The sequence below is a fragment of the Mobula hypostoma genome, chromosome X2 (assembly GCF_963921235.1).
Source record: "Mobula hypostoma chromosome X2, sMobHyp1.1, whole genome shotgun sequence".
NCBI classification, from domain to species: Eukaryota; Metazoa; Chordata; class Chondrichthyes; order Myliobatiformes; family Myliobatidae; genus Mobula; species Mobula hypostoma.
Genome location: NC_086129.1, coordinates 8,051,830 through 8,071,087, shown reverse-complemented (window position 1 = coordinate 8,071,087; position 19,258 = coordinate 8,051,830). Strand labels below are relative to the sequence as shown.

The 19,258-nt window shown below is 39.6% G+C and overlaps 1 protein-coding gene across 1 annotated transcript in view; it reads right to left on the bottom strand.

Annotated features, from left to right (window-relative positions):
* Positions 1–19,258, bottom strand: part of LOC134341008 (uncharacterized) — a 257,807-nt gene that overhangs the window by 179,743 nt on the left and 58,806 nt on the right. Inside the window, exon 15 of the mRNA XM_063038698.1 lies at positions 2,666–3,030. Within this exon, the coding sequence (XP_062894768.1) occupies positions 2,666–3,030 (365 nt within the window). The remainder of the gene's footprint in view (positions 1–2,665; positions 3,031–19,258) is intronic.

The window sequence follows — 19,258 nt, the reverse complement described above, 5'->3', positions numbered from 1 at the left end:
CAGCTGGCTGTTTCATGCACTAACTCAGCAGATAGTTTACTTTGGGGACATGTAAAGCTCCGTACAAATTCAACCACTCAAGGCAGGAAAGACACATTTCACATCCCAGCTCCGAGCTCAGCCACCACATTACCAGACTACTGCAATACAACTCCAACACAACTCCATGTCACTGAAGAGCCACACTCGAGAATTCAAAACCCGTTTCTGACCCTCTGAATGGTCCATGAACACTATCTTGTCATTCCTTTTTCTCCTGCTCTATTTCTGTAATTTACAGAGATGTTTACGCCTTTGCACTATATTGCTGCAATAGAAAAGTCACATTATAATCACATCAGTAATATTGAATCTGATTCTGAAAATAGAAATCAGTCGATAACCCGTTAATTCAACACACAGCAGTAGGTAAAGGTAACATCAGGCTCATTCTTAACACCTTTATAGAGTTTGCCCAGCACATAAGTGATTACTTTACCAAAATTAGATATAGAATTACTTATAAAATTACAAAATGAAGGAATTTTCAAATCTAGCCTCAAGACTGCAAGTACTGGAACCTGGGAAATCTGTTGGAGGAACTCAACAGGTCAGGCAGCATCTGCAGGAGGAAAGGGACTTCAGGACAATTCAAAATCAACCCCGAGGCCATGAAGAGCAGCATACAAAAATGAAACCACAGATGCAGGAGTTCAAAAGAAAACCAGAAATGCTGGAAGAACTCAGCTAGTCAGGCTGCATCCATCGAAAGAGAAACACTGTCCGAGTTCTCCCTACCTTTCTCGTTTTGAAGCACATAAATACTCCTTTTCCATTTCAATTATTGCGCAAGGTGGTTTAGAAAATCAAAAACATAATGCATGATTGAATCTAAATTGTATTTTTCAGGAGGCTGTCAGAATACAGGTAGGAGAAACCTGCAGCAATTCCCTTTGAAAGAACTGATAATCATTCAACAAAACCTGTTGCAAAAACGTGCTGGGTAAAGTGCAGAGGGTTAGTGAAGAAAATGAAAAACTAAGTGGGTAACACTTTGATAGTCAGTGGCATTAACTGACATCACAGCACAGGCCCTTATGTTCAAAATACAGGTCTATGCCAACTAAAATGCCTATCTATTTACCTGTGAATCTACCATCTGGCATGTTGGCACATGGCTAAGTGGTTAAGGCATCGGTCTAGTGATCTGAAGGTCACTAGTTCAAGCCTCAGCTGTGGCAGCGTGTTGTGTCCTTGAGCAAAGCACTTAACCACACGTTGCTCTGTGACGACAAGTTGTATCGGCCCTAGTGCCCTTCCCTTGGACGACATCGGTGGCGTGGAGAGGGGAGACTTGCAGCATGGGCAACTGCCAGTCTTCCATACAACCTTGCCCAGGCCTGCGCCCTGGAAACCTTCCAAGGTGCAAACCATGGTCTCACGAGACTAACGGATGCCAATTATTACTACCCAAACCTTTCCCATAAAGTACGTTTATTTATCCAAGTGAGTATGCAGCATACAAGCCTGTAATCGGTCTTCCTCACAGTCGGATCAAAGAACCATGCAAACAACCCATCAGAGAAAAGCATACCACTACCCCTTCCTCCACACACAAACAGCAACAAACACAGAATATAAAACACAAAATCCTGTCCAAGTTGTTGGTACACTTCCTCTGGCAACTCATACTCCTGGGTAGAAAAAGCTGCCTCTCAGTTCCCCATTAAATCTCTCCCCTGTCGCCTTACCTAAGCCCTCTAATTAAACCCTGAGGAAAACTTTGTGATTTCCTCAGCCTGGGGAAAAAACTTCTACCCCAGAAGTATCACAAGACTCCCTACTTGGAACGCTCTTGTGTTGGTCAGAGCACTTTAATGATCTAAACAGCAACACCTTGTAAATGTTATACATAGGTTGTTGACCCAATCCCAAACCAAATTACAGAATTAATTTCAAGACAAGAGACTACAGATGGGGAAATGTGCACAGAAGAACACATTGCTGTAGGAACTCCAGGAGTTTATTTCTTGGTATGAATTTAGTTGGAGCTTTTAAGCTCATGGTCTGCCACCCCTGTGGTTCTTCAAGGAACCATTGTGGGCTACTAAAGTAAAGACTCTGATTTTGGAAACAGCAGAATTCAGGTGGCAGAGTGGGGTTGCTGCTAAGTGTCTTACAGAGACCCGGGTCCAATGCTGACCTTTGGTGCCATCTGAATGGGCTTCCTCCCACATCCCAAAGACATGCAGTTCAATAGATCAATCGGTCTCTGAACTTCCCCAGTGTGCAGGTTTTTTTAAAAAAGGATAAAAATAAGATTATCGTGTAAATATGTGGGCAATGGTTGACGTGGCTCGAATCCACAGGGCCTGTTTCAGTGCTCTCCTTCTCTGTGAGAATTGAATCTGTATAGTTCAGAACCAGAAATTGACAAAGCGGTGTGACTTTGGAGCTCACCTGGAGTAGAATTAATTTTATTCTGCAGCTTTCTCCATTCAGTTGCACGTTCAATGGAAGCTAGTTAGGCAGCTAACAAGTCTAAGCTCTGATGTCTGAGGGACATGTTGCGTATAAAAAATGGAGGATATCAATCGGAGCAATCGAAAAGTTATCACTGTTGCTCCAAACGAATAAGCCTAAGAACCAGAGAATTGTTAAAACACGTGAAATGTAAATGCCCTACCTTTGATAAGGTGATTGGTGTGCTCCAGAAGATACCGAGAGGGAGTTCAGATCCTTGCTGGAACCCGTGGAAGATGATGATGCAATTGTTCCAGGAGCAGAAACATCTTTTCCAGAGTCTGTAAATGGGTCGGGTGGTGCTTCTGTTCCAATGGCAGGGAAATCTTTCTCCTGGCTGTCAGATTCCACAGAATTATGTGGAACTGTAAAATCCCTCTGGTCTTCCTTCAAGCTGGAGCCTGACTCTGAATCAGAAGTATGTCCACTGGGTAACACCTTTGACCCATGACCTTGGTTCAATCCGTCAAAACTATCATGTTCAGAATCAGAGCTGCTAGCTTTGAAGTTCAATGATAAGAAAGGAATCTGCAAAATAACATCAAAAGTAATTTTAAGCACAACTTGAAAAATACATAATTCCATTTACCTTTAACATTGAAACCATACATTATACAATTCTCATATGAAAACCATTACACATAGGAGCAGAATTTGGCAACTTGGCTCAGCGAGTATATTCCACCATTCAATCATGTCGATTTATTTTGTTTCTCAAACCATTCTCTTGCCTTCCCCCTGTGACCTTTGACACCCTTACTAATCAAGAACCTATCAATCTCTGCTTTAAACGTAACCCAATGACTTGGCCTCCACAGCTGTACGTAGAAATAAATTCCACAGATTCACCACCCTCTGGCTGAAGAAATTCCTCAACATCTCCGTTCTAAAGGGATGTCCTTGTATTCTAAGGCTGTGTCCTCTGGTTCTAGACTCCCCCACCATTGGAAACATTCTCTCCATAGGTATCGGAAACATCCTCTATCTGGGTATCGAGGCCTTACAATATTTGGCAAGTCCCCACCTTATTCTTTAAACTCCAGTGAGTACAGGCCCAGAACTATCAAATGTCTGAAGTGATTTGGAATAAAGGCATTGCAAAACATTGTATTCTAAAATTATAATAGTTTCAGATCAGATTGGGACCACTTTACTCCAGCTAAAGATCTAGTTAAAATGTCTCAAGTTAACCTAAACCTTGCTTTGTTTGCATTTCCTCTTCCACCTACGCTGATACAGTTCCAAGGTAGTGAACTACTGCAAACACAAGAGATTGTCCAGAAGCTGGACATCCAGAGTGACACACACAAAATGCTAGAGGAACCCAGTGAGTCAGGCAGCATCTATGCAGATGTTCAACTGTTTATTCTTTTCCATTGATGCTGTCTGACCAACTGACTCGCATTTTTATGTGCTACTCTACAAACGTTCATTAACTATCAATTCCTGGATGCAGACATTGAAAAGGCAGCAATTTTCACACCTTTTCCTCAGTGGGACTTTGTTTATTTCCTCCCCCAGAATGAACGTGCCATGAGGTACGGAGCTCCAGGAATTTTACGTAACACTTAAGTAACAAAACTTTTAGACGTACATCAGAATGGTGAGTGCCCCAAAGGATCTGAGTGGCTTGAAAGTACAGGTGACCCCCGTTTCCCGAACGTTCGCTTTACGACACCTCGCTGTTACAAAAGACCTACATTAGTTACCTGTTTTCACTAACAGAAGGTGTTTTCACTGTTACGGAAAAAGGCAGCGTGTGAAAAAAGGCAGCGCACGCCCGAACAGCCAAGCTCCTTCCCTGGAACTGCATTCTAGCCGGCATTGCTTAAACATGTGCTTTATCTCGATTTATTTTGTGCATCCGTTAGCAAGATGAGTTCTAAGGTATCAGAAAAGCTTAAAACAGCTTGTAAGGGTGTTACACTCAGCGTAAAACTAGACATAATTAAGCGTTTCGATCATGGTGAACAAAGTAAGGACATTGTCCGCACGTTGAACTTGCCTGCGACCACCATTCGCACTATTTATACGCAGAGAAAAAGAATTTTGAAAGCTGCCGATGTTACTGTTGGTTCTGCTCGTAGCAAAGTGGTCTCTCTTAGTCGGCATCCAATAATGGATAAAATGGAAAGTCTATTGCTTGAGTGGATTGATGGATTTACAAAGCGTGGTGTTCCGTTAAGTTTCCTTATACTTAAGGAGAAATCAGTCAGTCTTTTTAATAAGCTGAAACTGAAAGCACTGGACGATGGTGATGAAAGTGGAATTTAAAGGTAGTCATGGGTGGTTTGATCGGTTTCTGAGGCGAGGGCAGCTTCATAGTTTAAGCAGCTGTCCCCAACCTCCGGGCCACTGACCTGGTCAAAGAACACTGTGGCTGTCTACAAGAAGGGTCAGAGCCGTCTCTATTTCCTGAGGAGAATGAAGTCCTTTAACATCGGCCGGACGATTCTGAGGATGTTCTACGAGTCTGTGGTGGCCAGTGCTATCATGTTTGCTGTTGTGTGCTGGGGCAGCAGGCTGAGGGTAGCAGACACCAACAGAATCAACAAACTCATTCGTAAGGCCAGTGATGTTGTGGGGATAGAACTGGACTCTCTCACGGTGGTGTCTGAAAAGAGGATGCTGTCCAAGTTGCATGCCATCTTGGTCAATGTCTCCCATCCACTACATAATGTACTGGGTGGGCACTGGAGTACATTCAGCCAGAGACTCATTCCACCGAGATGCAACACAGAGCGTCATAGGAAGTCATTCCTGCCTGTGGCCATCAAACTTTACAACTCCTCCCTTGGAGGGTCAGACACCCTGAGCAAATAGGTTGGTCCTGGACTTATTTCCTGGCATAATTTACGTATTACTATTTAACTATTTATGGTTTTATTACTATTTAATTATTTATGGTGCAACTGTAACGAAAACCAATTTCCCCTGGGATCAATAAAATATAACTATGACTATGATACATTGTCGCGATGAATGCAGTGGTGCAGCGGTAATCGGAACGCACCCAGCACATCTTTAAGAAAAAAGCCGAAATAAACAAGCTAATTAATTAGGTGCCGCCTGGCACATAAATGTCGGCCCAGATCAGAGGCGATTGCCAATTGAGTCAAGTGGTTATTCGTATAAGTAAGTGTTTAACTGTGACGAAACTGCAATTTACGGAGTCTTCCTGATTCCGGTAAGTGAAACTACACTGTACATAGATTATTTCTACTTCATATAGGCTGTGTATTTTTACATGTTATTTGGTATGATTTTGCAGCTTCATAGCTTAAAGGTTACTGGAGAGAGCGTTTCTGCCAAGAGTGCATCCGAGAGATTTTCACTGCACTAGACAGAGCTGCAGAAAAGTATTTCTACTTTATATAGGCTGTGTATTTATCATATCATTCCTGCTTTTACTATATGTTACTGTTATTTTAGGTTTTGTGTGTTATTTGGCATGATTTTGTGGGTTACTTTTTGGGCCTGGGAATGCTCAAAAATTTTTCCCATATTAATAAATGGTAATTGCTTATTCACTTTACGACATTCCGGCTTACGAACCGTTTCACAGGAACGCTCTACCTTTGGATAGCGGGGGAAATCTGTATTTGCAGCATCTGCAGTTCCTCACCACCCCCGCCCCCAAATTCTGCAGTTTTGCACCTTAAGCTGCACCTCACCATGAAAGCAGGCTTGCAATACAGGTAGTCTGAAACTACAGCCATTCCCAAACACACAAACAAGTTACTTTCCTTAAATCCATCTGTAAACTGGAACAAGCTTTTAATATCAGTTTGCAGCTTTGCTAAGGTCAATAGTCAGTGACCAAAGGCAAGTACAATCAGTCACAGCTGGCAATGCATTCACTGTTGCAATTCAGTTGGTCACATTTTTCTTTAAACCCCACACTTTCTCATTGAAGTACAAATTGACATGTCATTTGTATGGCAAATACACTTGTATCAGGGAGTATCTGTAACCAATTGCTCAACTCAGGGTATTCAAGTAACTGTCATTCAACTGTACACGTGTACAGATAAATGAAACAATGTGGACCAAGGTGTAAAACAACAGTATGTATATCACATATTAACAGACAGATAATAAACTATTCTGTAAATGTACCAGTTGACATATAGAGTTAAATATACAACAGAATTACTGTTACTGGCGCTGTCATAAATAACATGCACTGGGTGGTAACGTGGTGTTTGGAAGGCTCACAACCTGGGGTTGGGGGATGATTCTCTAAGCAGTTCTCACAATCCACTACGGGGTGTTGGGGGAAGAGAGACCCAGACGATTCTCTCAGCAGTTCTCACAATCCATTGCCAAGTCTTGTGGTGTGTTGGTAGTAACATAAAGAACACATTTCCCTGTACATTTTGATGTACGTGATTAACATCAGGGCAACTGACTTAAGTAAATGGCTTAAGACTAAGCTTAATATGCAAGGCAAAATCTGATTATCAATTGTATGTAAAAAGAATTTTTCCCCACATTAAGGAAGAAACATTGTAAAACATGAGAGAACTGATCTGCAATGATGGTGAAAGATCTACCTGAGCATTACTGCTGCAGAGATATGGGTTTACGCAACAAAATGACTTCTATCACCGCAGCATGCACATTCATTGATAACAAAAAGTGACACGGAGCAAGGAGAGGGAGAAAGATCAGACAACAGCTGAAATGTCTTTGGAAAGTAAATGCTGCCAGATGGGGTCTTCCTTACATCAACAGACCTCAGTCTGGAAGCATTTAAGTTTACTGCGCTGAATGACTTAGATACACAGCAGATCAGTGAAGTATCAAATGGGCGAAGGAGCTACTGGGAGATGCCAACTCCACACACAATCAGGAGGGAATCTACGCTCTGCACTTCACCGGCTTTATCATTTCATATATTGAATTAGTTAACATTAAATTACATTTGAGCACTGTGGGAGGGGTTGACAGGAGTAAAGTGACACATCTGCAACATACATGTTCCCTTCAAGAAAAACGGTTCTTCAGAAAAACGAGTTCCACCATTCATTAAATGTACCTGAATGGCTGCACCAGTGTCATGATAACATTATGCATGAGAATACAGAATAATTTAACACTTAATAATCAACTGTAAACTAACAAAATAATAGAAAAATAACACACGAACACACCACAAAACCATAATCAGTACACTTCAGCCACATTGCACCAAAATTAACTTTTTTGTTGTATTGTTAAAATGTACATTTGATTTTTTTTCCTTGTGAATGTTGGTTCCATGATGGTCATTGGTTATTTGTGCATCTACCAATAAACTCAACATTATTTAATTTGTTTGCTGAACGAGAAATCTGTAGATCTCACCTTTCTGGTACACTGTCCCACAGATTCACGACACTCTCAGCCTTTCTACTACAATGTCCCAATGATTCACGACTCTCTCTCAGCCTTTCTACTACACAGTCCCACAGATTCACTACCCTCTCTCAGCCTTTCAGATAGACAGTCCCAATGATTCACGACTCTCTCTCAGTCTTTCTACTACACAGTCCCACAGATTCACTACTCTCTCTCAGCCTTTCAGGTAGACAGTCCCAATGATTCACGACTCTCTCTCAGTCTTTCTACTACACAGTCCCACAGATTCACTACTCACTCTCAGCCTTTCAGGTAGACAGTCCCAATGATTCACGACTCTCTCTCAGTCTTTCTACTACACAGTCCCACAGATTCACTACTCTCTCTCAGCCTTTCAGGTAGACAGTCCCAATGATTCACGACTCTCTCTCAGTCTTTCTGATACACAGTCCCACAGATTCACTACTCTCTCTCAGCCTTTCTGATACACAGTCCCACAGATTCACTACTCTCTCTCAGCCTTTCTGATACACAGTCCCACAGATTCACTACTCTCTCTCAGCCTTTCTGGTACACAGTCCCACAGATTCAGTACTCACTCCCAGTCTTTCTGGTAGACAATCCCACAGACTCCTTACTCTCTCTCAGCCTTTCTAGAAATATAGAAACATAGAAAACCTACAGCACAATACAGGCCCTTTGGCCCACAAAGTTGTGCCGAACATGTCCCTACCTTAGAAATTACTAGGCTTACCTATAGCCCTCTATTTTTCTAAGCTCCATGTACCTATCCAAAAGTCTCTTAAAAGACCCTACCGTATCCGCCTCCACCACCGTTTCCGGCAGCCCATTCCACGCACTCACCATTCTGCGTAAAAAACTTACCCCTGATATCTCCTCTGTACTTACTCCCCAGCACCTTAAACCTGTGTCCTCTTGTGGCAACCATTTCAGCCCTGGGAAAAAGACCCACACGATCAATGCCTCTCATCATCTTATACACTTCTATCAGGTCACCTCTCATCCTCCGTCATTCCAAGGAGAAAAGGCCAAGTTCGCTCAACCTGTTTTCATAAGGCATGCTTCCCAATCCAGGCAACATCCCTGTAAATCTCCTCTGCACCCTTTTTGTGGTTTCCACATCTTTCCTGTCGTGAGGCAACCAGAATTGAGCACAGTACTCCAAGTGGGGTCTGACCAGGGTCCTATATAGCTGCAACATTACCTCTCGGCTCCTAAATTCAAATCCACAATTAATGAAGGCCAATACACCGTATGACTTCTTAACCACAGATTCAACCAGAGCAGCTGCTTTGAGCATTATATGGACTCGGACTCAAAGATCCCTCTGATCCTCCACACTGCCAAGAGTTTTACCATTAGTACTATATTCTACCATAATATTTGACCTACCAAAATGAACTACCTCACACTTATCTGGGTTGAACTCCGTCTGCCACTTCTCAGCCCAGTTTTGCATTCTATCAATGTCCCGCTGTAACCTCTGACAGCTCTCCACACTATCCACAACAACCCCAACCTTTGTGTCATCAGCAAATTTACTAACCCATCCCTCCACTTCCTCATCCAGGTCATTTATAAAAATCACAAAGAGTAAGGGTCCCAGAACAGATCCCTGAGGCACACCACTGGTCACCAACCTCCATACAGAATATGACCAGTCTGCAACCACTCTTTGTCTTCTGTGGGAAAGCCAGTTCTGGATCCACAAAGCAAGTTCCCCTTGGATCCCATGCCTCCTTACTTTCTCAATAAGCCTTCGATGGGGTACCTTATCAAATGCCTTGCTGAAATGAATATACACTACATTGAGGGGCGGAGGAGATAGCGACGCAACACAGTGTGCGTGGCCGCTCCGAATTGACATATTTGTTAAATCTGTCACATCCGTCTCCATCACAATCCTGATTTGATGGAGACGGATGTGAGAAGCACGGTGGAACATCTGGAGAAACTTCTGAAATGCCCGCTTGGCTGCCGCTGCTACTGTGCGATCAAGAATCTCCGGAGGGGAAGGCCCCAAATCTTTGGCTTTGCCTACTGCCTGTTGCCGGGGCCGGGGTCGAAGCACTCGGCAGAGATGGTGCTCGGTGCTCGGCGTCAGAGGGCTGATCGGAGGCTCGAAGGCTTTGGACAGACTCAGAGTCAGACTGTGGTCGGGTGCTTCCAGGATGCTGCATCGGCAAGTTTGCAGCGCTGAAAGCTCATAGCAGGGAGAGTTTCTCCCTTCAAACGTCTGCGTGAGATGATGGGATTTTCGAGAGACTTTGAGACTTTTTTTTTTACTGTGCCCATGGTCTGTTCTTCATCAAATTACGGTATTGCTTTGCACTGTTGTGACTATATGTTATAATTATGTGGTGTTTGTCAGTTTTTTTTAGTCTTGGTTTGTCTTGTGTTTCTGTGATATCATTCTGGAGGAACAAATTGTATCATTTCTTAATGCATGCATTACTAAATGATAATAAAAGAGGACTGCGTGTCCTCATAATCTAATCTAATCTATTCTAATAATCTAATCTACTGCTCTTCCTTCATCAATGTGTTCAGTCACATCCTCAAAAAATTCAATCAGGCTCATAAGGCACGACCTGCCCTTGACAAAACCATGCTGGCTATTCCTAATCATATTATACCTCTCCAAATGTTCATAAATCCTGCCTCTCAGGATCTTCTCCATCAACTTATCAATCACTGAAGTCAGAATCACTGGTCTATAATTTCCTGGGCTATCTCTACTCCCTTTCTTGAATAAAGGAACAACATCCTCCGGAACCTCTCCCTCAAAGATCATCGCCAGAGGCTCAGCAATCTCCTCCCTCGCCTCCCACAGTAGCCTGAGGTACATCTCATCTGGTCCCAGCAACTTATTCAACTTGATGCTTTCCAAAAGCTCCGGTACATCCTCTTTCTTAATAACTGCATGCTCAAGCTTTTCAGTCTGCCGCAAGTCATAACCGCAATCACCAAGATCCTTTTGCATAGTGAATACTGAAGTAAAGTATTCATGAAGTACCTCTGCTATTTCTACCAGTTCCATACATACTTTCCCACTGTCACACTTAATAAGTCCTATTCTTTCACGTCTTATCCTCTTGTAGAATGCCTTGGGGTTTTCCTTAATCCTGCCCGCCAAGGCCTTCTCATGGCCCCTTCTGGCTCTCCTAATTTCCTTTCTAAGCTCCTTCCTGTTAGCCTTATAATCTTCTAGATCTCTAACACTAACTAGCTCTCTGAACCTTTTCTAAGCTTTTCACTTCTTGACTAGATTTATTACAACGTTTGTACACCATGGTTTCTGTACCCTACCATAACTTCCGTCTCACTGGAACGTACCTATGCAGAACTCCACACAAATATCCCCTGAACCTATCTCCTGTGGGACTGGTACATAGTCCCACAGGTTCACCACTCACTCTCAGCCTTTCTGGTAGACAGTCCCACAAACTCACTACTCTCTCTCTCTCAGCCTTTCTGGGTACACAGTCCCACAGATTCACTACTCCCACTCTCAGCCTTTCTGGTAGACAGTCCCACAGATTCTCTACCCTCTCAGCCTTTCTGTGGACAATGCCACAGATTCACTACTCTCCAGATCAAGGGATTCCAACCTTTTGTTTTAATGCTATGGGATTCTCCAGGAGGCACTCATGGAGTGAGGTTAATTTTGACTTCGCTCCATTACCTTTACTTTTTTTTTTAACCTATGATCACCCTTATTTAATTCATTTTTACCTAATTTTAAAGACTTTTATTACAGAATTACCCTTGAGCTTTGACCGTAAACTTTGAAGCAATGAGCAAGGAAATAAGTACAAGATCTGAAGGGCAAGAGCCAAAAAAACGGGAAAGATTCCGACGGTAACGGGGAAAAAAAAGTGGAACCTAAGCAAGTTGAGTTAACTTATAATACAATGTTGAAACTTTTAAGTGAAAAATTTGAGGAACAACGTCTAAGTTTTAAAGAAGAGTTAAAGTCAATTATGGATTCTTTTCAATAGCTTGGTCACAAAGTTAAGCAGCAACAAAGTAAAATCGCAGAATTGGATGAAAAAGCTCGGAGGAGAGACCTGAAAATTGAGAGTTTGGAACAAAACTTGTCTTTGACGTCTAAACAGCTGGAGAGTTCTAAATCCAAGATTACTGATCTTGAAAATCGATCAAGAAGACAGAACTTATGTATAATTGGTCCCCCGAGGATGTTGAGAAAGGAGATCCTTTAAAATTCTTTTCTCAACTTCTAAAGGATGTGTTCAGCTCTGAATTCCCGATTGACCCTCCATTGCTGGATCAAGCTCATCACTCTTTATGTCCCAAATCAGATTTTCATGCCAAACCAAGACCAGTGATTATCCAGTTTCATTACATTCAAGTCAAAGAGCAGCTTATCTGAATTGCCCGTCAGAAAAGTATGATTAAATTTCAAGATTATCAATTTCGTCTTGTTGCAGATTTTAGTCCAGAAGTGATGAAGAAGCATCTCGCTTTCAAATCTTTGATGTCGGAATGCGATCAGAAAGGTCTCAGACCAGCTTTATTATACCCAGCACGTTTAAGAATTTCTCCTCCAGATGGCCCGCGTCGTTTCCTTTATGCCACAAGCGCTGTGCAAAGTTTCCTGGATGAGCATTATCCAACTACTCCGCTCTAATTAATGTATGGATCTCGCAGCTTTGGCTCTGTTTTTACGTGTTTCTTTTTAAAGCCTATAATTACCATATGAAGATGGACCTTTATAAGATTTTCGTTCTTGGTCTGTATTTTTTATATTTTAGTTCAAGTTTTTCTTTGATGATGAATTTGTTTTTTTTTTCATGTTGTTCATTTCTAACTATATGTTTAATACTGTCATTAATGGTTTGATGTTGAATTTTTATTTTATCTTGTTTTTTTTTGCTTCGAATAACTAAGATGGTGTTTTGTTTACCTTTTGTCTTTCTTACTGCGTCACCTTTTCGTGTTCTTCTTCCCATAAGTCCTTTCTTTTTCTTGAGTTCTTCTTCCCATAAGTCTTTTCTTTTTTTTTAAAGTGCCATTTTTAACTGCTTATGTTTGTAATTGACTAATAATATGTACTCTTTTTTGCTCATTTTAGAAACCACAATATGAAGACATCTTATTTTAGTGTATATGCTAAACCTTTGTGTTTGTCTTATTTTTGTTATTGTGTAGTGTTTAATTTCTTTTGCATTTTGGGTGGTTCTCTTTTCAACATATATCTTTGGAGTTGCCTTCTGGAGAAATGGGGGTAGGTTTAGTGTTAGTTTATTCTCTGGCCTTTTCCTGGCTTAGTTTCGGGTCTTTGTGGATGGAGGGTGGGGGGATTTCTACTATTAGTTTTTTCAAATAGGCTGACTTAGAACTACAAAAATGTCTGCAGTGACGTGACTTCTGGTTCCTTTCTGAACTTTTGTTCCTCTTCTGATTTCATGAGTTTACATCTTGGTTAACTCTTTACATACCAAAGGGTTGATTCTAAGAAAATATGGTTCAGACTATTAATTTTGTCTCTTGGAATACAAATGGTTTAAACCATCTGGTTAAACGGAAAAAGATTTTTAAAGTATTCCAAAGACTGGATGCTCGTATTGTTTTTGCACAAGAAACTCATGTGAGGAAAGAGGATAATCAGCGTTTTTTTTAGGTTTTGGAAGAACTCTCATTCGAACTCTCAGGCCAAAGTGAAAGAAGTTTCAATTTTTATAGATTCCTCAATTACATTTGTACATCATGACATTCTTTCAGATCTGAATGGCAGATTTTTGTTAATTACTGGGTTACTTTTTAACAAAAAAGTCATTATGGTTAATGTCTGTGCTCCAAACATGGATTATCCTGAATTTTTAAGCAGTTATTTACTACCTTTCCTAATTTAAATGAGTATATGTTGACAACGGGTGGTGATTTTAATTGCTGTTTAAATCCTTTGATGGATAGATCTACATCTAGTCAGGCTTTACCGAATAAGTCGGCTACTCTTATCAACTCTTTTATGATTGACTCTGGAATTTCAGAAATTTGGAGATTTCTACACCCTAAGGATAAAAAGTGTTCATTCTTTTCACATGTATATCATACTTATTCTAGAATTGACTACTTCTTTATTGACTCTTGTTTAATTCCATCTGTGATTGACTGTAACTACGACATTATTGCCATTTCTGATCATGCACCAATGAAACTTTCTATCAAGTTAATGGATACATTTTCTAGTACTAGACAATGGCGGTTTAATTCTAATCTGCTTCAAGATTTGGATTTTGTTAAATTTATCAAGGATCAGATAGATTTCTTCTTTTCAACTAATATTACGGAAGAAATTTCCAGTGGGACATTACGGGACACTTTTAAAGCATATGTCTGTGGACAGCTTATTTCTTATTCCGTTGGATTGAAAAAACTTATTAAGAATGAAATACTTGTGTTGGTTGATAAGATTAAAGAAATTGATGAGAAATATTCCATTACTCCCAGTAAGGAGCTTTATAAACAGAGAGCTGAACTTCAAATGGAACATAGCTTATTACTAACATCCTCGATCGAAAATCAACTAATGATAACCAGAAGTGAGTTTTATATACATAGTGATAAATCGGGTAAATTATTAGCTAACCAACTGAAAACTGCTTCGGTTAAACGTCAAATTACCAAGATTCCTAAACATGATGGTACCTTGACAGTTGATCATGACGAGATAAACAAATCCTTTCAAGAATTCTATACCTCTTTATATTATTCAGAATTTCCTCATGATCCCAATATAATGCATGACTTTTTAAGGAAATTGAACTTACCGAAAATATCACCTGAAGAACGTTTAACATTGGAAACTCCTATTACGGATGAAGGAATAAAGGGTGTTATTTCCTCAATGAACTCTGGCAAAGCACCTGGTCCAGATGGCTATACAGTAGAATTCTTTGTTTTTTTTCTTCACTCTTTCTCCTTGGTTATGTAGAGTTTTTAAAGAAGCAATTAGTATAGGTAAATTACCACAATCATTTTATGAAGCTTCTATTTCTCCAATTTTTAAAAAAAATAAAGATCCTACTGAATGTGCATCATATAGACCGATATTCCTGTTGAATGTAGATCCTAAAATTTTTTCTAAAATATTAGCAACTAGGTTAAAGAAGGTATTGCCTCAAATTATTTCTGTGGACCAAACTGGATTTATTAAAAATTGTTATTCATCTTCTAATTTTAGGATTAATGAATATTGTTTATACTCCTTCACTTAGAACTCTAGAATGTGTCATTTCATTAGAAGCTGAGAAAGCTTTTGATAGAGTTGAATGGCCATATTTATTTAGTGTGCTTGAGAAATTTAATTTTAGCCCAATATTTATATCTTGAATTAAATTGATAGATCATTCCCCTGTAGCTTCAGTTTTTACTAATAACCAAAGATCTCCCTTTTTTCAATTATTTCGGGGTACCAGGCAGGGATGTCCTCTTAGCCCATTATTATTTGATATTGCTCTAGAACCTTTAGCAATTGCTAGTTGAGGTTCACCTAATATTCTTGGTATTACCCGTGGGAAGTTATCACTATACGCAGATTCCTGAGAAATCCATTCCTGCAGTTTTATCCTTGTTGGCTCAGTTTAGTAATTTTTCTGGTTATAAATTGAACCTTAATGAGAGTGAACTTTTTCCGCTAAATATGCAGGTTCCAATTTATGGATGTTCACCACTTAGATTGGTTACTGACTATTTTACTTATTTCGGGGTTAAAATTACAAAAAAGCATAAGGATCTATTTAAGGCTAATTTTTTACCTTTAACTGATCAGATTAAACATCTGTTTACTAAATGGTCACCAATGTCTTTGTCATTGATAGGTCAGATTAATGCTATTAAGGTGATTATTTTACCTAAATTCTTATATTTATTTCAAGTGGTGCCAATCTTTATTCCGAGATCCTTTTTTGATAATGTTGATTCTAAAATTTCTTCATATATATGCCAGAATAGAAATCCTAGGTTAGGTAAAAGATACCTACAGAAGTCTGAAAAGGAGGGTGGTCTGGCACTGCCGAACTTTAGATTTTACTATTGCGCAATTAATATTAGATATTTAAAATTTTGGACATGGGACTTGGACATAATTTCAAGTCCACATTGGGTTAAACTTGAATGTAAATCTGTACAAGGGTTTTCACTGGGTTCTATTTTAGGGACTTCGCTTCCCTTTGCTCTTTCTAAATTGCATAAACAACTGGATAATCCAATAGTTAAATATACTTTACGAAAATGGTTTCAATTTTGAAAATTTTTTGGGTTGAATCAATTTATTTTATTAAGTCCTATTACATTTAAATTTTTTTTTCCAACCCTCTATGATGGATCAAGCCTATTTGGTTTGGAAAACCAAAGGTATATTACGTTTTTGGGATCTATTTTTGGATAACTGCTTTATGTCCTTTAATAAATAAAATCTAATATAATAACCTAATAAATAATCACAATACAATTAGTTTCAGTGTAATTATGGAGAAGGATAGGACTGGACCTAGGATTGAGATTTTTGATTGGAGAAAGGCTAACTTTGAGGAGATGCGAAAGGTTTTAGAAGGAGTGGATTGGAAAAATTTGTTTTATGGGAAGGATGTAACAGAGAAATGGAGGTCATTTAAAGGTGAAATTTTGAAGGTTCAGAATCTTTACGTTCCTGTTAGGTTGAAAGGAAAGGTTAAAAGTTCGAGAGAGCCATGGTTTTCAAGAGATATTAGAAACTTGGTTCAGAAAAAGAGGGGGATCTTCAATAAACTTGGAGTTAATGAGGTACTCGAGGAATATAAAGAATGTAAAAAGAAACTTAAGAAAGAAATTAGAAAAGCTAAAAGAAGATACGAGGCTGCTTTGGCAAGTAAGGTGAAAATAAATCCAAAGGGTTTCTACAGTTATTTTAGTGGCAAAAGGATAGTGAGGGATAAAATTGGTCCCTTGGAGAATCAGAGTGGACGGCTATGTGCAGAGCCAAAAGAGATGGGGGAGATTTTGAACAATTTCTTTTCTTCAGTATTCACTAAGGAGAAGGATATTGAATTGTGTAAGGTAAAGGAAACAAGTAGGGTAGTTATGGAAAGTATGACCATTAAAGAAGAGGAAGTACTGGCACTTTTAAGGAATATAAAAGTGGATAAGTCTCTGGGTCCGGACAAGATATTCCCTAGGACTTCGAGGGAAGTTAGTGTAGAAATAGCAGGGGCTCTGACAGAAATATTTCAAATGTCATTAGAAACAGGAATTGTGCTGGAAGATTGGCGTATTGCTCATGTGGTTCCATTGTTTAAAAAGGGTTCTAAGAGTAAACCTGGCAATTATCGGCCTGTAAGCTTGACGTCAGTGGTGGGTAAATTGATGGAAAGTATTCTTAGGGATGGTATATATAATTTTCTGGATAGACAGGGTCTGATTAGGAACAGTCAACATGGATTTGTGCGTAGAAGGTCATGTTTGACAAATCTTACTGAATTTTTTGATGAGGTTACTAAGAAAGTTGACGAGGGTAAAGCGGTGGATGTTGTCTATATGGACTTCAGTAAGGCCTTTGACAAGGTTCCACACGGAAGGTTAGTTAGGAAAGTTCAATAGTTAGGCATTAATATGGAAGTAGTAAAATGAATTCAGCAGCGGCTAGATGGGAGACGCCAGAGAGTAGTGGTGGATAACTGTGTGTCAGATTGGAGGACGGTGTGTAGCGGTGTGCCTCAGGGATCTGTACTGGGTCCAAAGTTGTTTGTCATATACATTAATGATCTGGATGATGGGGTGGTAAATTGGATGAGTAAGTATGCAGATGATACTAAGATAGGTGGTGTTGTGGATGATGAGGTAGGTTTTCAAAACTTGCAGAGAAATTTAGGACAGTTAGAAGAGTGGGCTGAAAGATGGCAGATGGAGTTTAATGCTGAAAAATGTGAGGTGCTACATTTTGGTAAAACTAATCAAAATAGGATATACATGGTAAATGGTAGGGCATTAAAGAATGCTTTAGAACAGAGGGATCTAGGAATAATGATGCATAGTTCCCTGAAGATGGAATCTCATGTGGATAGGGTGGTAAAGAAAGCTTTTGGTTTGCTGGCCTTTATTAATCGGAGCATTGAGTATAGGAGTTGGGGTGTAATGTTGAATTTGTATAAGGCATTGGTAAGGCCAAATCTGGAGTATTGTGTACAGTTCTGGTCACCGAATTATAGGAACGATGTCAATAAAATTGAGAGAGTACAGTGTAGGTTTACTAAAATGTTACCTGGGTTTCACCTCCTAAGTTACAGAGAAAGGTTGAATAAGTTAGGTCTTTATTCTTTGGAACGTAGAAGGTTGAGGGGGGACTTGATAGAGGTGTTTAAAATTCTGAGGGGGATTGATAGAGTTGACGTGGTTAGACTTTTTCCATTGAGAGTGGAGACGATTCAAACAAGAGGACATGGGTTGAGAATTAGAGGACAAAAGTTTAGGGGTAACATGAGGAGGAACTTCTTTACTCAGAAAGTGGTAGCTGTGTGGAATGAGCTTCCAGCAGAAGTGGTTGAGGCAGGTTCTATGTTGGCGTTTAAAGTTAAATTGGATATATGGACAGGAAAGGATTGGAGGGTTATGGGCTGAGTGCAGGTCGGTGGGACTAGGATAGGGTAAGAGTTCAGCACGGACTAGAAGGGCCGAGATGGCCTGTTTCCGTGCTGTAATTGTTATATGGTTATATGGTTATAAATATAATAGATCCCATTTTTTTAAAGATATTTACAGATTGGAAACTTTTTAAATACCGTTCTTCCTACCTTTCCAAATCTATATCCAACGGATATTTTGGAAAAAATTTTAGATTTAAATCCTTTTCAGAAAGGTGCAATAGCAACCATTTATAATATAATTATGAAATTACGTCCAGACGTATCTCATAAAATTATGATTGGGAAAGGGAACTTAAGCTTACTTTACCTATTGAAAAATGGGACCAAATTCTTCAATTAGTTAATTCATCCTCTGTATGTGCTAAACATGTGTTGATACAGTTTAAATTAGTGCACAGGGCTCATATGTCCAAAGATAAACTATCTCGTTATTACTCTTATATTAATCCTATATGTGATGGATGTCATTCCGAGATAGTTTCTTTAACTCACATGTTTTGGTCATGTCCTTTGTTGGAAAAATATTGGAAAGATATTTTTGATATTATTTCAACTGTTTTGAGTATTGATTTTGAGTACCTCACCCTATTGTGGCAATTTTTGGTTTACCAGTGATAGAACCAATTCATCTAACCTTTTCAGCTCGTTGGAAAATTGCATTGTTCCATTAATGGCTCGAAGATGCATTTTGCTGAATTGGAAAGAGATTAATCCTCCCACTACATCTCATTGGTTCTCTCAAACTATGT